This window comes from Homarus americanus, unplaced genomic scaffold, assembly GCF_018991925.1.
Source record: "Homarus americanus isolate GMGI-L3 unplaced genomic scaffold, GMGI_Hamer_2.0 scaffold54443, whole genome shotgun sequence".
Lineage (NCBI taxonomy): Eukaryota > Metazoa > Arthropoda > Malacostraca > Decapoda > Nephropidae > Homarus > Homarus americanus.
The window spans coordinates 3192174-3209397 of NW_024750852.1; the positions used below are offsets into that span (position 1 = coordinate 3192174).

A 17224-nucleotide genomic window follows, 5' to 3' on the forward strand; every position below is an offset into this window, starting at 1 on the left:
TCTCTCTCTCTCTCTCTCTCTCTCTCTCTCTCTCTCTCTCTCTCTCTCTCTCTCTCTCTCTCTCTCTCTCTCTCTCTCTCTCTCTCTCTCTCTCTCTCTCTCTCTCTCTCTCTCTCTCTCTCTCTCTCTCTCTCTCTCTCTCTCTCTCTCTCTCTCTCTCTCTCTCTCTCTCTCTCTCTCTCTCTCTCTCTCTCTCTCTCTCTCTCTCTCTCTCTCTCTCTCTCTCTCTCTCTCTCTCTCTCTCTCTCTCTCTCTCTCTCTCTCTCTCTCTCTCTCTCTCTCTCTCTCTCTCTCTCTCTCTCTCTCTCTCTCTCTCTCTCTCTCTCTCTCTCTCTCTCTCTCTCTCTCTCTCTCTCTCTCTCTCTCTCTCTCTCTCTCTCTCTCTCTCTCTCTCTCTCTCTCTCTCTCTCTCTCTCTCTCTCTCTCTCTCTCTCTCTCTCTCTCTCTCTCTCTCTCTCTCTCTCTCAACAACTAATCTTATACGGTGATAAGTCTACTGTACTATTCTTGTCTTATTCTTTAAAGTTTACTGACTGTTTCTATTAGATAATGAAGTTATTACAGAAAATAAGGGAAAGATGTAGCCATAATCACATATACAATATTAGTACACTACAGTATTTAATAGACAGTAGCCAAATTTGTCTGGAGTTATATAATAAATGGTGGTTGTAAACAAGTCAATACAGATGCACTTTCAGTGTACTGTACAGTTTCACACCACAGAGGCACAGATATGTGCATATAATGGATATTCTGTCCCTCAATTATACCAACTCCACAAAAACCAGATACTCAATAATACAGTACTGTATAGTATAATAGTTGACATTTTACCACGGACCACCCAGTTTCATTTAGTATAGTGGGCTAAGATTCACACATACATACCTAGCTCTGCATCACACTTACCATCTTGCCTACAGATATGCATCATGAAAATACATTTCATGTGTCACGTGCAGTAATTATACCACCAGAACACAAACAATTCCTTTTGTACCTTTCCTGGAGTCCCTGAGCTTTCGTGGGTCTTAACCATTATACCTTTCCTTTTCATTGAAGTCTGGCAAGCCAATAAAAATGCCTGGACAACACCAAAACTTTTTGAAGACTGGTTTGTGAATGATTTTTGTGTGGAGATAGAGCATTAGTGCCATGATTAACCTCTGTTTCAAGGCCTTTTTTCTCAAGAATGCTCTGAGTTGCCCTACATACCTAAAGGACTTGCAGCCTAATACCGTATTCAAGCTTATGCTTTCTAAAACCATTTTCCTAATTCAACCTATGACCTACCAAACCATCTGTTGAGGTGACATGAAAATGGACTGATAAGTACAATACTGTACAGTATACTGTACTCACTCATAATGATAACTCAATAAAATTTACTGTATTTAGTTATTAAATTGCAAATTAGTTCACTCGTATACATTAACACTCAATTTAGTAGTGAATCATCATCAAACGGGGAACTCTGGCTGGGAACCTGTTCCTCTCTTTTACTATGGAAACTTAATTCGATTTAAACAGTCAAGCTCCCAAAATTTGAACATCCAAAATCCAAAGGTCTCCAAAATTATTTGAATGGAAAAATCCCACCAATGTTGATTCACTTGCTAAAATCTGGAAAAGTGTTACTCACTTGTTTTTCAGGGTCAGCTTGGGTCACATTCAAACAGATGCCATCACCCAAAATGCGTGTGTTTGTATTGAAATTCATATTCATTTTTATATTACAGTATAAGAAATTTAATTCTTTTAATGGCATCCCTTAAGCAACTAAGTGATAGTGCTGAATGTAGTGCTGCAAAAATTAAACATGTTAAGGTTAAAGTGTTATAGAAATTTTAAATATTGATAAAGGTGTCTGTTCGCTTCCTTCAAGAGGAATATGGTGTTGGAAATACTGTACTGTACAACACTATATGACATTAAAAGGCAACCTGAGGAAATCTTGTCTTTTATAATGAGAGTGAAATCAATAAGAGGATTGCAGAGTGTAAATCACTTCATTCCCAACAAAAAATGAATTGGAAAAACTGGCTGGAACGTGTCAAGTGGCTGCTGCCTCCCTCCACACTCGTGTGAGGGTATGAGAGATCTTAATGTAAGTAAACGTGCAACAGTAAATATTTATACAGTATTTGAATACATTAACAAATTCAAAATATTTTTTCTATTCAAACATTACCATTAATGAGTATTTTTCTAATCAAACATTATCATTCATAAAATTACTTACACAAAGTGTATCATTTGCCTGGCATTGCAGTAACTTATTCTACAACTTCTACATCCCAGTTTTTATTTCATAACACTGGTTGTACTAATGAATTTTTATTATACAGTACAACAAAATTTTAATAAAACATTATTTAATTTTTGCTCCTAGTATATAACTATACACCTATACAGTACCTGTACTATATATACATAGAAGCTTGTGTATAAACAGTACGACAGTGGTTGCTGCCTGCCGCAGGTCAGTGATCAGCTGAGTGTTAACAAGTGAATGTTTGCCCCACATCTCACAAGATGGCAGCACGGGCATCACCCATTATATTTTATATAATGATTTTTTTAATGTACTGCTACTGTATTGCTGCTTTTGTAAATATTATATTTAATACTCTGGCTGCTGGACGTCATAATATTTTTAATTCGTTTCACCACACAGAAGAGACAGCTCTGAGGGCCCGAGATCCCACAGTATAGCGCACAAAGAGATGTTATTCCCTTTGTGTTTTGAACCTAATGAGAAGTTTTGTTTTTTGCACATTCTGTACGTAGGATGGTATGAGCATGTAAAATTAATAAATAAATATATAAATAAAAAATTACGTATATCTACCCAAAATTACAAGTTGAAAAATAAACATAACATAGAGTTTATTGGATGCAAATCTTGTCAAGTGAAGGAATGAAGAGAAATTTCCCCACTTGGCCTGGTAGTGAGAGGGTATAAATTATTGTTAATGTACAGTACTGTACAGTACTATACTGTACTATACTGTACAGTATTACCTATACTGTACTTATGAGGTTTAAAGGCAAACAATGCCTTTTACTTTCCATGGTACTGGTAATATTAATCAAGAAAATAATGGAATTTGGAGGGAATTGTATATAATCATATACATTTACAATGCGTATACAAAAAACAAGATAGTTCAGGTCCCCAAAATCCTTTTTTTTTTTCAGAAATAAAACACTGCTTGGTCTTAAGCCATTCAGATTTGGAAGTTTAACTATACTGTACCATTTTTGCTTATTAAGCATTGGCCTTCTCAATAAAAACAGTCCTCAGTAATAAGTGGAAAAAATTGTATCATAATTCAATGGCCTGCAGACATGAATTAAAATAAAAAAAATCTGGGGATTGGGTAACACCCACTGCATTTCAAAGCACACAAAATGGAGGAAGTACAAAGCATGAAGTCATGCAAAGCCTTGAATGAGCATTTGAAAATGAACGACAGATAAATAGAAAAAATAATAATGAAAGATACTGTAAAGTGTGATAAGTGGCAAACCACCTTTGTGTTAGTGTAGTGAGTGGAAATGTGGTCAGAACCATCAGTGTGTCACCAAGTCAATATGCTCTATTACCTACATCAAATCTACTATTTTTGGGGTAAATTTAAGTCAATTATTTTATGCTATATTTACCACTCAAATGTATAACAAACCTAAATATGAATCAGAGAGAGGAAAAATCCTTCAAACCAAAGAGCAGTTTCAAAACATGATAAGAAATTAGTGAAAAGTTCCTAATAGAGCTACCTTACTCCCAATCTCCTAACACCATGCTCCACCACAATGCACAAGGTTCATTTAAGAAATGCTACTACATTACTGTACATTAAACAGTAAATAAGATGTACTTTACCTAAGCGCTCCAATCTATCCCGTTCTGAGGCAATGAGGGCTGAAGAGACTGATGGGCTGGGTGCATACAATGCATGACTGTGTGCAAATCCTGAAGCCAAAGATACTGGCGGTGGAATACCAGGAAAGCGACCGCCACTCAGCCAATGTGGAGAAAGACCATGAGGATAGGGTGAATCAGGTGCATTCATAGGACGCTTCATCATTTCTTGCTTAATACGATCTGTTAACTCCCGTTCCCTCAATTCACGAAGTTCACGTTCCCTAGCTTCTAATTCTTGAGTTCCTGGTTGGTAGAGTGCTGCCATACTGCCATAGTGAAGCAGGTCTAGACCAGGTGGTGGTGCACCACCTAGTCCTGGAGGCAAACCTAAGCCAGGAGGACGACCTGCTCCAGGAGAGAGACCAGCAGGGGAACGTGCATAATCACTGAAAAAAGAAAACAAATTCATGTGACTCGTGATGCTGTTTAAAACTTCAACATCACGATATAAACACTGATTTTTATATACCACTGGGAAAGTCTCCTTCGTAGGGAATATAGTCACATATTTTGGTAAAGTATTTAATTCCTTTCCTATCTATTTGTTTTAGAAATTGTGCTGAAAGATGTTTAATCCCACAAGCTTTATTATTTTTCATTCTATGTATTCACAGCTGCCTCAACTTGTTTCCAAAATTGCTAGCCTGAACTTTACATTTGTTTACTATTTCCTCCATAGCACCATAATATAACACAACTCATTTCAGTAAATGTAGTTTTACACTTTTACTTTCTAGCTTCTAAACATTTATCCTCCTTATTCCTCCAATCACACACTACACTTTCTCCTCTCTCGACCCCACTGCCAACCAGTACAGTATTACTACCATATAATCACACTTCCAACATCTATATTCAAATATTACACAAACACTATAAAAGTATTAACACTACAGTAAAAAGGCGAAGCTAGGTTAAGTTAAGATACCGTTGAGACCAAACAAGATGACCTGTAATACATAACTATTGATGTACTGATAACATAATTACCCAAGTCTAGAGAGAGCTGGTGTGTCCACTGCATTCCTTTGCTGAATACGGTCATAGAGTGAGCTACCTTCACCTGAACTTGAGGGCTTGGGAGTCTCCCGTTTGTCTGGGGTGTTTGCTTTCCGCTGTAATTGTAAATAAATAAATAAATAAATTATCAAACATGCTACAGTAACCACAGAGAGAAAGTGGTCAGTATGGAAATTTGGGGGAAAAAATTTGACATGTGGTCAACCCTTCATTCTCAATGGAACTTTGACAGTGAATAGAGCATCACTGATACATACGAGTAACTATAACATATAATTATAGAAGAGAAGATATTACAGTACATGAAAAATAACCCCCAGTTTATTTCACCTGATAATTAAACATCTTAATGCTACATGCAGGGGGGGGGGGGCGGCAGGGGGTTATGATCATGAACATGACCCTCCATGAGACAAGTAAAATATAGTTCCTAAGAAGATGCTAAGTTGTTACCTAAAAAGACTGTTGATCAAACCTCCAACTCAGAGTATAATTTTACAGGGCCAAGATTTAAAAAAAAAAATTAAACAGTAGGGATGCACTGTATATACTTTCTTCATAGCATACTTTACAAACATCTGAGCCAACACAGCAGCTTCACAGGCTCACTGTCTCAGACCACTCCTAGAGTCACAAGAGTAGACTTCATAAGCTCAATCTTTTCTTCTTGGTCTGAACACAGGAACAATTCAGACCCTTAGCAACACCAAATAGGATGTGGATAATAGGGTTAACCCTGTCATCTCAATGGTACCAAGAGAAACTTAAATAAGAGTTCGTTAAAATGACAGTCTCCCTAATACAGTGACAGACAAGATTAAGATATCTTCACTGCAATACTTCCAAATATCTATATACAGTACAGTACATGAATACAATACCATACTGCAACAACCTCTTTTGGTGTTGCAGTTTCTATGTCCACTACTTACTACAGCTCCTCCCCGACTTACGATGGGGTTAGGGACCCAAATCCAGGTCGTAAGTCGAAATGGTTGTAAGTCGAAAATGCTTAAAAAATACAGAAAATCTAAAATGGGCGTCTCTTTTTCTTCTCAGCACCACAAAACTCTCACTTTTAAGCTTGCCAGCCATTTTAAAGTGAATTACAAAAAAATTTTTTGTCTGTGTACTGAAGTTGGGACTCGAAAATACGTAATTTGACAAAATTTTGGTACGACTGAGGCAAGTCGTAAGTGCGGGTGGTCGTAAGTCGAGTAGGTCGTAAGTCGGGGAGGAGCTGTATACTCTCTTTATCCTGAGCTGGCATATAATACTGTCAGTTTTGAATTTCAAATTATATCATCATCTTCAGTGTAAAGTCCTGAAGGAAAGGTAAATGTAAAAATTTATTCTAAACTAGGAAAATAACAACACAGCTTATCTAGTTATTTTTCTTCATATTGTACCTGTATTCTTTCTCTTTCTTCTCTTTCTCTTTCTCTTTCCGCTTGCTTTCTCAATCTTTCTTCTCGTTTTCGTGCTAACTGGCTATTAGGAACAGGTTTGAAGGTGAGATCAGTACGCGTACAAGAGTTGAAATCTCCTCGATTCCAGTGACGTAGGAAGCTGTGAATTAAAAAAGTAATAAATAATAATATGTGATTTTAGCAGTATTTTAAAGAATTTCTCACCGGTAATGCAAAGTATTTCACTCTAATTGTTGTGGATGCATGAAAAACTGCAAGCTATACGAGGAAGACAATGATGTGTTACAGCATTCAATTACATAGTCTCCCCTTCACTTCTTCTTTGACCTTGAGAGCTGACCTAAATTACTAATCAACTCCTAATCTCTAGCTCATGAACTGTTCATTGGTCATTTTTATATCAGTGATTAAAAGAAAAATACAGTTAAAAATTGCTGCCATTTGTGCAGGTTGGAACCTCATCACTCTTGATAGCTGATGGGTTTATCACACACCTTAAATATGCCAATACCTGTCCTGTACTGTACTCAACTTACATTGCACTCTCAGAACGATGAAATTCTGAGTCTTCTATCTTTGGTTCTGGGGAAGGTTCTCTGTGAGCAGGTAAGTCATCATCACCATCATCATGTTCTTCTCCTTCATGAACATTGCTGCCAGAGCTGTGGGTAGAAGCAGGACCCCCTGGATATGGTGGGTGACTGGGTGGTACTGTGGCCGGCAAGGCCTGAGTAGTAGGAGGCTGGCCAGCAGTAGGCGTGGGAGGCCGAATCAAATTTACAGGCATACTAGGAGGCTTAACAACTGGCCCAGTGTGAGCCGCTGGAGGTGTAGGCAACGTAGGAGGTCCTCCTGATGTTGATGGAACCAAACCGGGTGGCATTCCAGGTGGTAAACCAGGTGACATTCCTGGTAAACAAACAGCAGGTCCCGGAGGTCGCAAACCAGTTGGCAATGGTGGTGGCTGACTAGGTGGCAGCTTGCTTGGGGAGGAGTGATGTGGAGGAGCCCCAGAGCGACTTGTGAACACTGGTGGCCCCAAGTGAGCAGGTGTGTATGATAAAGGATTTGGTGACGGTTTAGTTGTAGTTGACGAGGTTGTTATAGTTGATGACCCCATTGTAAAAGATATAGGGTTTGGGGACACCCTACTAGAACTTCCTGATGAAGTAACAGGTATAGAAGGTCCAGTGCTATTAGGACGCTGTGAAGGGGACTGTGGCCGATGTGATGTAGAGCGAGGATGTCCAATGTAAGAATAATGCATGGGAAGGGGGTAACCATATGTATATGGGTAAGTATATCCTGGGATAGTGAGATGTGCAGGCAAGGATGATAGAGGTGTAGCAGTAGTAGCAACAGGAGCAAAACTTGAGCTTGATGGCTTGACATCTTGCCGATATTCTGATTTGAATTCTGCGATGATTTCTGGCCTATCACTCCTTTCTAATTTTATTTCAGGCTTTGGTTCTATTTTTCCAAATTCACTTTTAAAAACATCACTTGATATAGGAAGCGGTTCATGCTTTAGTTTCTCAGCTTTTGGTACAAGTTCTGGTTCTCGTTTTATTTGTTCAGGTTTTATGATTCCTGGGGGGGTAGAATATGGGGGCATAACTGGGCCTGGGATTAAAGGTGATCGTGATGGTACCGACTGAAGACTTGTTGGCGGAGTTCCTGTCACCCCAACGCTGTACACTGCAGGTGCAGGACTTGCTCTCGTAACAGACATCGTGGTGGAAGATGCTTGGGTAATTGGAGGAGGATTAGTCATTCCTGCTTGGGGATAGCCATGGACAGCAGATGGTCTTAAAGCAGGATGAATTCCAGGGGAAAATCTGACAACCTCAGCTTCTGATTTAATTTTAATTGGTTTTTCTTGTGTAACAGGTGGTGTAGAGAGCACACTATGTGGCACACTACTAACAGGGGCTCGTACTACAGACCCACGTTCCTCTATACTGGGTGTAGGTCGTACTGAACTAAACACAGCTGTGGTTGTGACTGGTGAGGTTGTAGCTAATCCAACTGATGCTACAGGAGCTACCACAGTGAGAGAGGTTGGCCTGGTGACACCAGGAGTAACAAGCTGAGGAACAGAAGGAACTCGGCTGGCAGTGACTATTGGCCTATTATGACCTTGGTTTATCATACTGCTAACAGTGGATAAAGTTGGAGCAGCAGTAATGACTGCCGATTTAAATTGGGAAACTACTGGAGACTGTGTTGATGACACAGGAGTGGTAAGGCGACCAATTACTTGTGCTTGTACTGCTGAGCCACTGTGGGCTGGGGGAGGCACTAAACTAGCAGTGGCTGCTGCTAGTGAAGACTGCACTACACTACTCCAAGTTGGTTGAACCTGAGAGGTGGTTGTTATTCCACATGTGGTGGTTACTGGTATAGTGGGTGGTGCAGGAGAGCCAGGCATGATTGGCCACACTGATCCTGAGGGCAGCAACTGTCTGGGCTTGGTTGGGGGAGCAGGAGATGGTGATGAAGCAGACAGGGGAATAAGGTGGGATGGAGTTACTGGTGGCGGTGATGCAGATACTGTTGAGGCAGGAGTAGAAGTCGGAGTCATAATGGGAATGGGAGTAGAAGTGGGAACTGTGGTGACAGCATGAATGGGCATGGGAGTAGTCATAGGAGTTGTGGTAGTGGTGGTGGTGGTAGTGGTGGTGGTGGTGGTAGTGGATGTGACCATTACAGTGGTAGTAATGGGCTGAGAAACTCCTGAAGTCACTGGTGCTTCTGACTGGGGAGGCGTAGCTGGATGAAGCTGGGGGGTTGGTGTAGATGGAGCTATTGGAGATGGGGAACTAGGTTCTCCACTACCACCATCACCTTCATCAGAACTTTCTCCTGAGCTAAGGTCAGACATCTGAAAAGAAGATAGCAATTTCCATTACAAACTATCTATCATCATAAAATTTCAACAATGGTAATAAAACAGTTTTCATATCAACAATTCTTCACCCTTATTATACTTTATTTTTTACCCTCCCAGCTCTAACTTTGTTTACCAAAGATGCAAATATGACATCTCAGGTCTCTCCTTCAACACTTCCACAACCTCACCATCCTCCTTCCTTGTATAAGATTTACTGTATACTTATATATTTGCAAATAAATCTTGATGCACATCAAAGTCTGTCATAAACATTATGAATACTTGTGGAAATATAAGCAAGTACAGTACGTACATCACCACCATTGCGTTTCCTCTTGTTTGGAGTGGAAGAGCCAGAAGCTTCGTCAGAACCAAGAGTACGTTTCACCCGTCGTACACCTTTGTCCTCCGTCTAAAACAAGATGACTTACACTCACATATGTAAAATACTTCACAATAAAAAATAAATACCGTATATACTCGTGTATAGTTCGAGTTTTTAAGACCAAATTTTTAGGCAAAAAATTGGGGTCGTCCTATACATGTGTAATAGTTTTGTTAGGTTGAATCCATGCATGATGGGAAGGGCGAGGAGCAACTTTTAGCTTCAGACATGAAAAATATTTACCATTTACTGCCAGTAAACAATGGAAACGTAAAATATGTACCAATTAGTAATGAAAAGTTGTGCATTTCCTTCAGCAAATGAAGCTCACCAACTTACAATAGGCTAAATTACCTTACAACGTGCTTTCAGTAGTCTATGTTGAAGTTCTTAGCACAGGCTAACTTATCATATCATATACGGTATCACAGTTCTCATTGATCTACAAAAATACCGGTAATAAAAACCTTTTCGATATTTCACAATTAATATAATACCCGGTAATCTACTTCAACCTCCTATTGTTTACAACGACGCATGACGCACCACCAGCTGTTGAGTATCAGCTAGACGGTACACGTGTTTTTCGAATCGTTTTCAGTTAAAAAACTGTTACATTACATGTATATGTTACCTTAACTGTGCCTGAATGAATATATTCTCGGAAATAAATAGTAGTTTTGCTGAAACGTGATGTATTTTAATGTAAAATAGGATAAAATACATGACGAAAACAAAAGATTTTACCTAACCTTCCGATGTTCAAGAGAAGTTACTCGTTTTTTTAATAGTTTTTGGTTAAAATATTGTTATATTACAATGGTATTCTATTCATACTGTGCTTGGTATAATACATTCACGGAAATGTAATATTTTTGCTGAAATGACGTACGTATTACAGTGGAAAGTGGGAGAAAATCGTGACGAAAACAATGACTTAAGCTTTCTTTCGTTCAAAAGATGTTACCGTAATCGCTTTTCGAATGGTTTAGTTAAAAAACTGTTGTATTACAATAATATTCCCTCCTAATTGACTTGAATAAATACTTGAATGGAAATATACAATATTTTTGTTGAAACTACCCGCGTTTCAGTGTAAAGTGTCGTACGTAATAATAAATTGTAAACAATTTGCCTTTGGCACTCGTGTTTCAGGCACGGCGAGCCTCAGTTTATAGGACGTAGAGTGTTTTTAGTGAAGGTTTTGTTGTTCCAATACCCTCAAAAACGTGGGTCGAACTATAAACGAGGAATATCGTAAATTAACGATTTCTTGGTCAAAAAATCAGGGTCGACCTATAAACGAGGGGGATTATAGACGAGTATATACGGTATCTAGTGAATTTCCACAAGTACACATCACTAAGAAAGATATTTTTAAATAAAAACTCTGCTAGTATTAATAAGATTTTTTTAAACATTGCATTTCAGTGTGTTTACATTCTAAAGCCAATATATCACACAAATATACTTCAGTATATAAACAACAACTTGAGAGAAAACCAGGACCATATAAAAAACAAGGAAGCACATAACTGAAGCTCATAACGCTCATTAATCCTTACCCAACAAGTGAACTCGGTATGGCAAACTGTCACTAGACACGAGCTTATGTTACAATAATAATAACAGCCGTGGGACTGCAAAGGGACTGGGTCTGAAATGGCTCCACCAACCTTCACACATTGAGATCACTCTGACAAATAAGACCCAAGCAATGAAAGAGTATTCTTAAGCACCCCAAACGACTAAAGATCCTGGAGCAACCAATGATGATCCACCATGCCAAAGGCTGGAGAGAGAGCCGGCAAGACCATGAGGGAGGACTTTCCTATGCAAGTGTTTATTACCAAATCGTTATGAATTTTACATCAGGCAGTTTCAGTTGAATGGTGTTTCCTATAGACTGACTGGACAAGGATAATCACCCCATTTTTGTCTAACAGAGGAAGTAACTGATCCAGCATAACACGCTCTATGATGTTTGATATCAATAAGAAATTGGAGACCGTATGATAATTTGACATATCTTCAGTATCAATACCAGATTTTTTAAAAGTCAATGCAATAAAGCCCGTTTCTCAGATCACATAAAATTACCCTCTGCAAAGCATTTATTTGTGGTTCTACAAATAAAGTCTACAGGATGTTCATAAGCAAGTGATATCTTAAGACATATTTAAAGGATCAAGACAAAAAAAATTCTTCAAGTCCTTGTTATAGCACATCTCTATTGTGCACATTATTTTCAGTCATAAATGGATCTTTTGTACGGTCCGAGTGTTAAAAGTTTTTTCTTGTTCCTCAATGTCCTCAATAAGTATATACGTTTACTATATAAAAGATTATACTCTTACAAATAAATAAAAAAGTCCAAGATTAATCCAAACCTTTTTAGGGGCTGGAGAGGCTGAAAGACGAGCTGCTCTTCTGTCAGGAGTTCGTCTATCTGGAGTCCTCCTGTCAGGTGTAGGACATTCATCAGTCATATCAGGAGTGTTAGCTCTGGAGCGCCTAGCAGCACGGTGACGAGTGCTTATTTCTTTGGATCGCGTGCGTGTTCTCATTCGTAAATCTTCATCTGAAGGGGTTGGCAGGGGTCGACCAGAACCAGGCGGCGGCTCACGAGGATTAGTGATTACTGGTAAGTCTCCGTATCTTTTAAAATGAATGCGACATTCATAACACAGCAACTGCTTATCTTTCCCTGCATGATGCCAATCACGGGATGCTGAAACATAAGGAATAAAAGTCATGATCAACTGTGTTATTCCAGACCAGTATAAACCTTAAAAGCCTCTCCAATGATATGAGACTAAGGTTTTAAAATCAATACCCAGAGCTGGCTCATATACACTTATGACATATGATCTTAGCATGGAACTTAAGGCCCAAATTCAGAACAGTGATTTGAAACTGCATGAAGGTTTAAACCAAGGATTGAGCGAAGATTGAAGATTTTGGGTATTCAAAACACTGGCTTGAGCCAACACAAAGATTCAAACCGGGTTTGAGATCGGAATTCTCAATGATCGCGTTAATCCAACCTGAAGGCAGGTTTGGCGGTCAATCCTTCAAGCAAGTCAACATGAATTTTGACAGCGAGCATGGTTTTCGGCAGTATCATCTAATTGGAAATTTTGTAGAGAAAAGACTGAAGGAAGATCGGCAGAATCCTATACTTTTTATGATGACACGTATTTTAAACAATGATATAGGTTCAGCAAGGGAGATTTCCTTGATATTTTCCGTGATATGGAGCATCTGCTTGACAGACCTGTTGGCTAGGGGTTCACCTCTACCTCCCATTCACCAGCTGATGATTGCTTTGAGATTCTTCGCAACGAATAGTTTCCAAGTAAGAAAGATTCTGGCTACTGAAAGAGTTATGGTAATGTGTTCCAACTCTTTAGTGTTTGGGATTCATGAAGATCAAGAGAGTAACTGTAGAGTGCACTAAAGCTTCTTTATTTTGAATGTTTTTCTTAAGGAAAACTATTTTGATGTATTTTCAATATAAATGAAACTGCTGAATGCATTTTGATTTTAATGTATTAATAAAGGAAAGTCTTTTCTTAACATTACTAATCAGGGAAAATGTGGGGTTAAAAGAACAGAAAGAAACCTTACCTAACCAAACATGGCCAGGTAACTACACCTTGCACTGATTCATCTTGCTTTGGTAATGAATAATGACACCTGTCCCGGAATATATCTATAATTTGTATGTAATTGTTCTTCCTCTATGAATTTTTTTGTTATCATATAACAACACAGCCACGTTGTAACACAGTACCATAAATCATTATAATTTGATCGCAATTTGACTGTACACTGTAATTATAGTAATAAAAGTAACTTTTGATGTGCAAGGAGAGATTTCTCCTCCTCCGTAAAAACGTGTCGAGTCATAATTGCCGCCATAATCTTGTAAACATTACTCTTGATGGCGACTGGCTGTCATAATGGTGTAGATGAAAAGTGATTGGCTGGGATTTGAGTGTTCGAATCCTTGCTTGTAAATGAAGAAAATGCAACAGATTTCCAGATCCAGGGTTCAAGCCAATGTTCTGAATATGGGTAATCCACTGCAGGAAATCTCGGCTCTTGGAATCCTGATTCGCACGCCTGAGCCGAGCTCAAATCCCAGGCTCGAACTACCGCAACTGAATTCGGGCCTAAGAGCTTCTCAATGTCTTATGACCAACAAATATTTCTATATATCACAAGACCGTCTTCAGGCATGTGTAAAAATTTTGTCAAGTACTGTATATTGAGCTGCCAGTCCTACAATTAATAAGTAATACCAAACAATCTTTAAGCAATAATAATAATAATAATAATAATAATAATAATAATAATAATAATAATAATAATAATACGTAATAATAACTAATTTCACTCCCACAAATCCTCTCCAGTTATACTGCATAGTACTGTATTGTAGTCAGAAACCAAGAGCCAACACAGACGCCCTTTTTGTATGGCATCTCATCCCAATTCCTCTCATAAACCACTCTATATTGTACAATGTTCTACATCATTCATCCACACTGCTGCTTCCTAAATGCCCATTCCTCTTACCCTTCACCCTATCCATCCATCTCCTTGGTTTCCGCTCTCCCTTCTATCATCCACCATTAAACTCTAAACTTCATGTTCCTTCTACTAATCTTCTACTTCCCACTCTCAATAAGGCCATTCCTCCTCACCAAACCCCAATCACTTCTCTGTTTGACACGTCTTTAACTTCCGTATTTACTTATTTCTCTCTAGTATTTTTCACTTCTAATTTGCTTCAGTTGCAACATTGGCTAAACATTTCTCCTGTACATTCCATTCTTTGCCTTTTGTGATAGTTCTAATGTGATTCAATTCATCACTCCCTTTTCCATTTATACTCACTTCCACTCCTTGAGCACTAAATGACTCAAACTGTTACATCATCAGATTTAATATATACAAATCAATAAAGCCATTCCCAGATACCTGAAAAGATCTCACTTACTCCCTTCTATCCTCATCCCTGTCAAATACTAAGCTGTCCCTTTCAGTTAGAATGGCTTCAAAACTCACAAGTAGTGTAGCAGTGCCGACAATGATAACCCTGGCGATCTTTGGAATCTGAATCATCGGAATCATCATCTTTTTCTGAAGCTGAAGATGGATCAAGTGGGTCACTAGGACCAGTGTTTCGCTGAGCTCGCGGAGTTCTAATCCTTCTCAATACATTCTGACGGCGGTGTCGACGGTGTGGCCTGTGACCAGCTGCTGCCGGTGTCTTCTTCCAAAGGTAGTAAAATGACACCAAGTCACTCTGAAAGCATAATTGTATATAAAAACCACAATTATCCTACATTGTTACATTTAGGAAAAGTAAGGCAATTTTCTTAAACTTCATAGTTCTTCGTGGGATATCAATGGAATACGTACTAATGCCGCAAACACACTGAAATATATTCAAGCAATGCCCGCCTTGTATGGATGTTAATAATAAAGCTACCAGGAAGTCCTAGAATTGAAATTCTGCAATTTATATGGTGAAAGAAAGATGTGTAGTGAGGGAGCTCCACTACTGCAATGAGTGAAAATAATTATCAAGAAGGCATTTAGATAACACTGGTGACAAACAGTGAGGCAATAAGAGCACTATAGTAATCTCTCCATTAGCCAGAATCTTCAATCCCGGAACTCTCCAGTAGCGGGGCTTCTTTTTTTTCTTTTTTTTGCATTCCGAGAAATTCAGGGAAAAATTTATCCATTCCAGGTATCTGAAAAAGTTTCCAAGGATTGCAACATGCACAATTCCCAAAAATTCTGAGAAAATCTCTCCATTCTGGGCATTAAAACAAATTTCCGAGAGACTGCATCATGTTTCCAATGTGGGAACGCATCTACAGTATTATGGAACTGAGCCTGAAGGAAAAAATACATCTTCAATCAGCTTCTTATGTACTGTATCTGCCCTGCAGGGATACCCATACAGTCACCACTTCTCTCCATTTGCTAAGTGAGCCTCCCAAGGAGCTAGGGTTACCTCCTTCACAATAAAACCTTCTTTAGTAGGGAGATACAGGAGGTTCAGTACCCCACTGAGGGAGAGACAACTTGGGTGTCATGTACAGTTGCGAAATGTGTTCCTACATCTCCTGTGGTAACCCCGAGTCTCCACACGGCAAAGTCACAGTAGTAGTATCACTATTTATGAATGAATGGGTATTGGTTGTGCAGCGACGGACATGACTGGTGGATAAGGTTTGCTATAGGTCATATCGGTTGGGCGTTTGGAGACACGAGTTACCACAGGGGGCGTAGGAACTGTACACACAGAAAAAAATAAAAAATAAAATAAAATAAATAAAAAAATATACATTTTTAAATGATCAATATGACTCGTGGTGTCTTGGTTGGGTTGTTACAATCCCCTTTCTGTGTTGTCATATTCTTCACACAAAAATTTAATGAGCAACAATATCACTGACAATTGGGAAATAAAATTACTCGGTACCTTTGTACGTACAGTAGTTGTGGAGTTGAGTATTGGCTTAACAAGAAAAGTGTCCTAGGTTCTATCCCAATTGGGAGAGAAGAACTGGGTTACTTCCTTGTACATGACCCCTTACACATTCAGCAATAACAACATTCCACTAACAGTGGATCAGAACATGTCCAGCTAACATTCATCACAGTTTATATCTATAAAATATGGGATAGCAAAACTTCAGGCAAAATTCAGTACAGTACTGTATTGCTGACTAGAGAAAAGAGAGGTTGTACATATACCTGTACTAAAGGAATCTATGAATGGAAATTAAAGGGTTGCAACTTTATTTATCAATTCTATGAGATGAGCAAACACCTCACAAAGTTACTTACTGTTTCCTTGTGTGGCAGCAAGTCTTTTCGTATTCGGAAGAAATTTTTCCCATACTGCCGTAATCCCTTCATAAAACGTTTCTGGGGATCAGAAACAATTGCATGATCTTTTAAATCTAAGCAATACTCATTATAATCCAAAACAACAAAAACTATAAACAAAAAGTGATAGAGTAAGTTCTCCTATAACGTGTGTTTTCATAGCATGATTTGGTTATAATATGATAAATGTACAGTACAGTAATAGGGAACACATTTTACAGAACATGGATGCTGGATGCAATTTGGATATAACGTGATTGAGTAAATGGAACTATGTCACTCGAGTAGGAATAAGCAGTTATGCGGCCACCTTGGTGTCGCTTCATACAAGGCGGGATGCGCCACCCTGCAGTCTTTGTTTATCATCCATGGAGCATTAGACGTCTGTTATCACGGACTGTGCTTTATCTTAGTACAACTACTGTGCAGTATTAACTTTATTGCTTTTATTTACAATGCTTGACAAGGATGTGAAGCATTCTGGTAGTGGAAGTGAAGTAAAACGAAGAAAAACTATAACTCTCGAACAAAAATTAGCTGGGGTAAAATGGTATGAACCTTTGCCTCCTCCTCCACTACTCGTCTCAAACAACCATCCTCTCTCCTTGCAGTGAGCGTTAAAACATTCTTTTAGGTTTATTTAC

General features: G+C 38.7%; 1 protein-coding gene across 8 annotated transcripts in view; it reads right to left on the bottom strand.

Annotated features, from left to right (window-relative positions):
• Positions 1-17224, bottom strand: part of LOC121854388 (arginine-glutamic acid dipeptide repeats protein-like) — a 43567-nt gene that overhangs the window by 13756 nt on the left and 12587 nt on the right. For all 8 annotated transcript variants that reach the window (XM_042349049.1, XM_042349048.1, XM_042349047.1 and 5 more), the window contains 8 exons: positions 16539-16619; positions 14739-14979; positions 12053-12393; positions 9591-9689; positions 6921-9268; positions 6364-6523; positions 4925-5049; positions 3893-4320 (listed from right to left, as the gene is read on the bottom strand). In XM_042349049.1, coding sequence (XP_042204983.1) covers positions 3893-4320; positions 4925-5049; positions 6364-6523; positions 6921-9268; positions 9591-9689; positions 12053-12393; positions 14739-14979; positions 16539-16619 — 3823 coding nt within the window. The remainder of the gene's footprint in view (positions 1-3892; positions 4321-4924; positions 5050-6363; positions 6524-6920; positions 9269-9590; positions 9690-12052; positions 12394-14738; positions 14980-16538; positions 16620-17224) is intronic.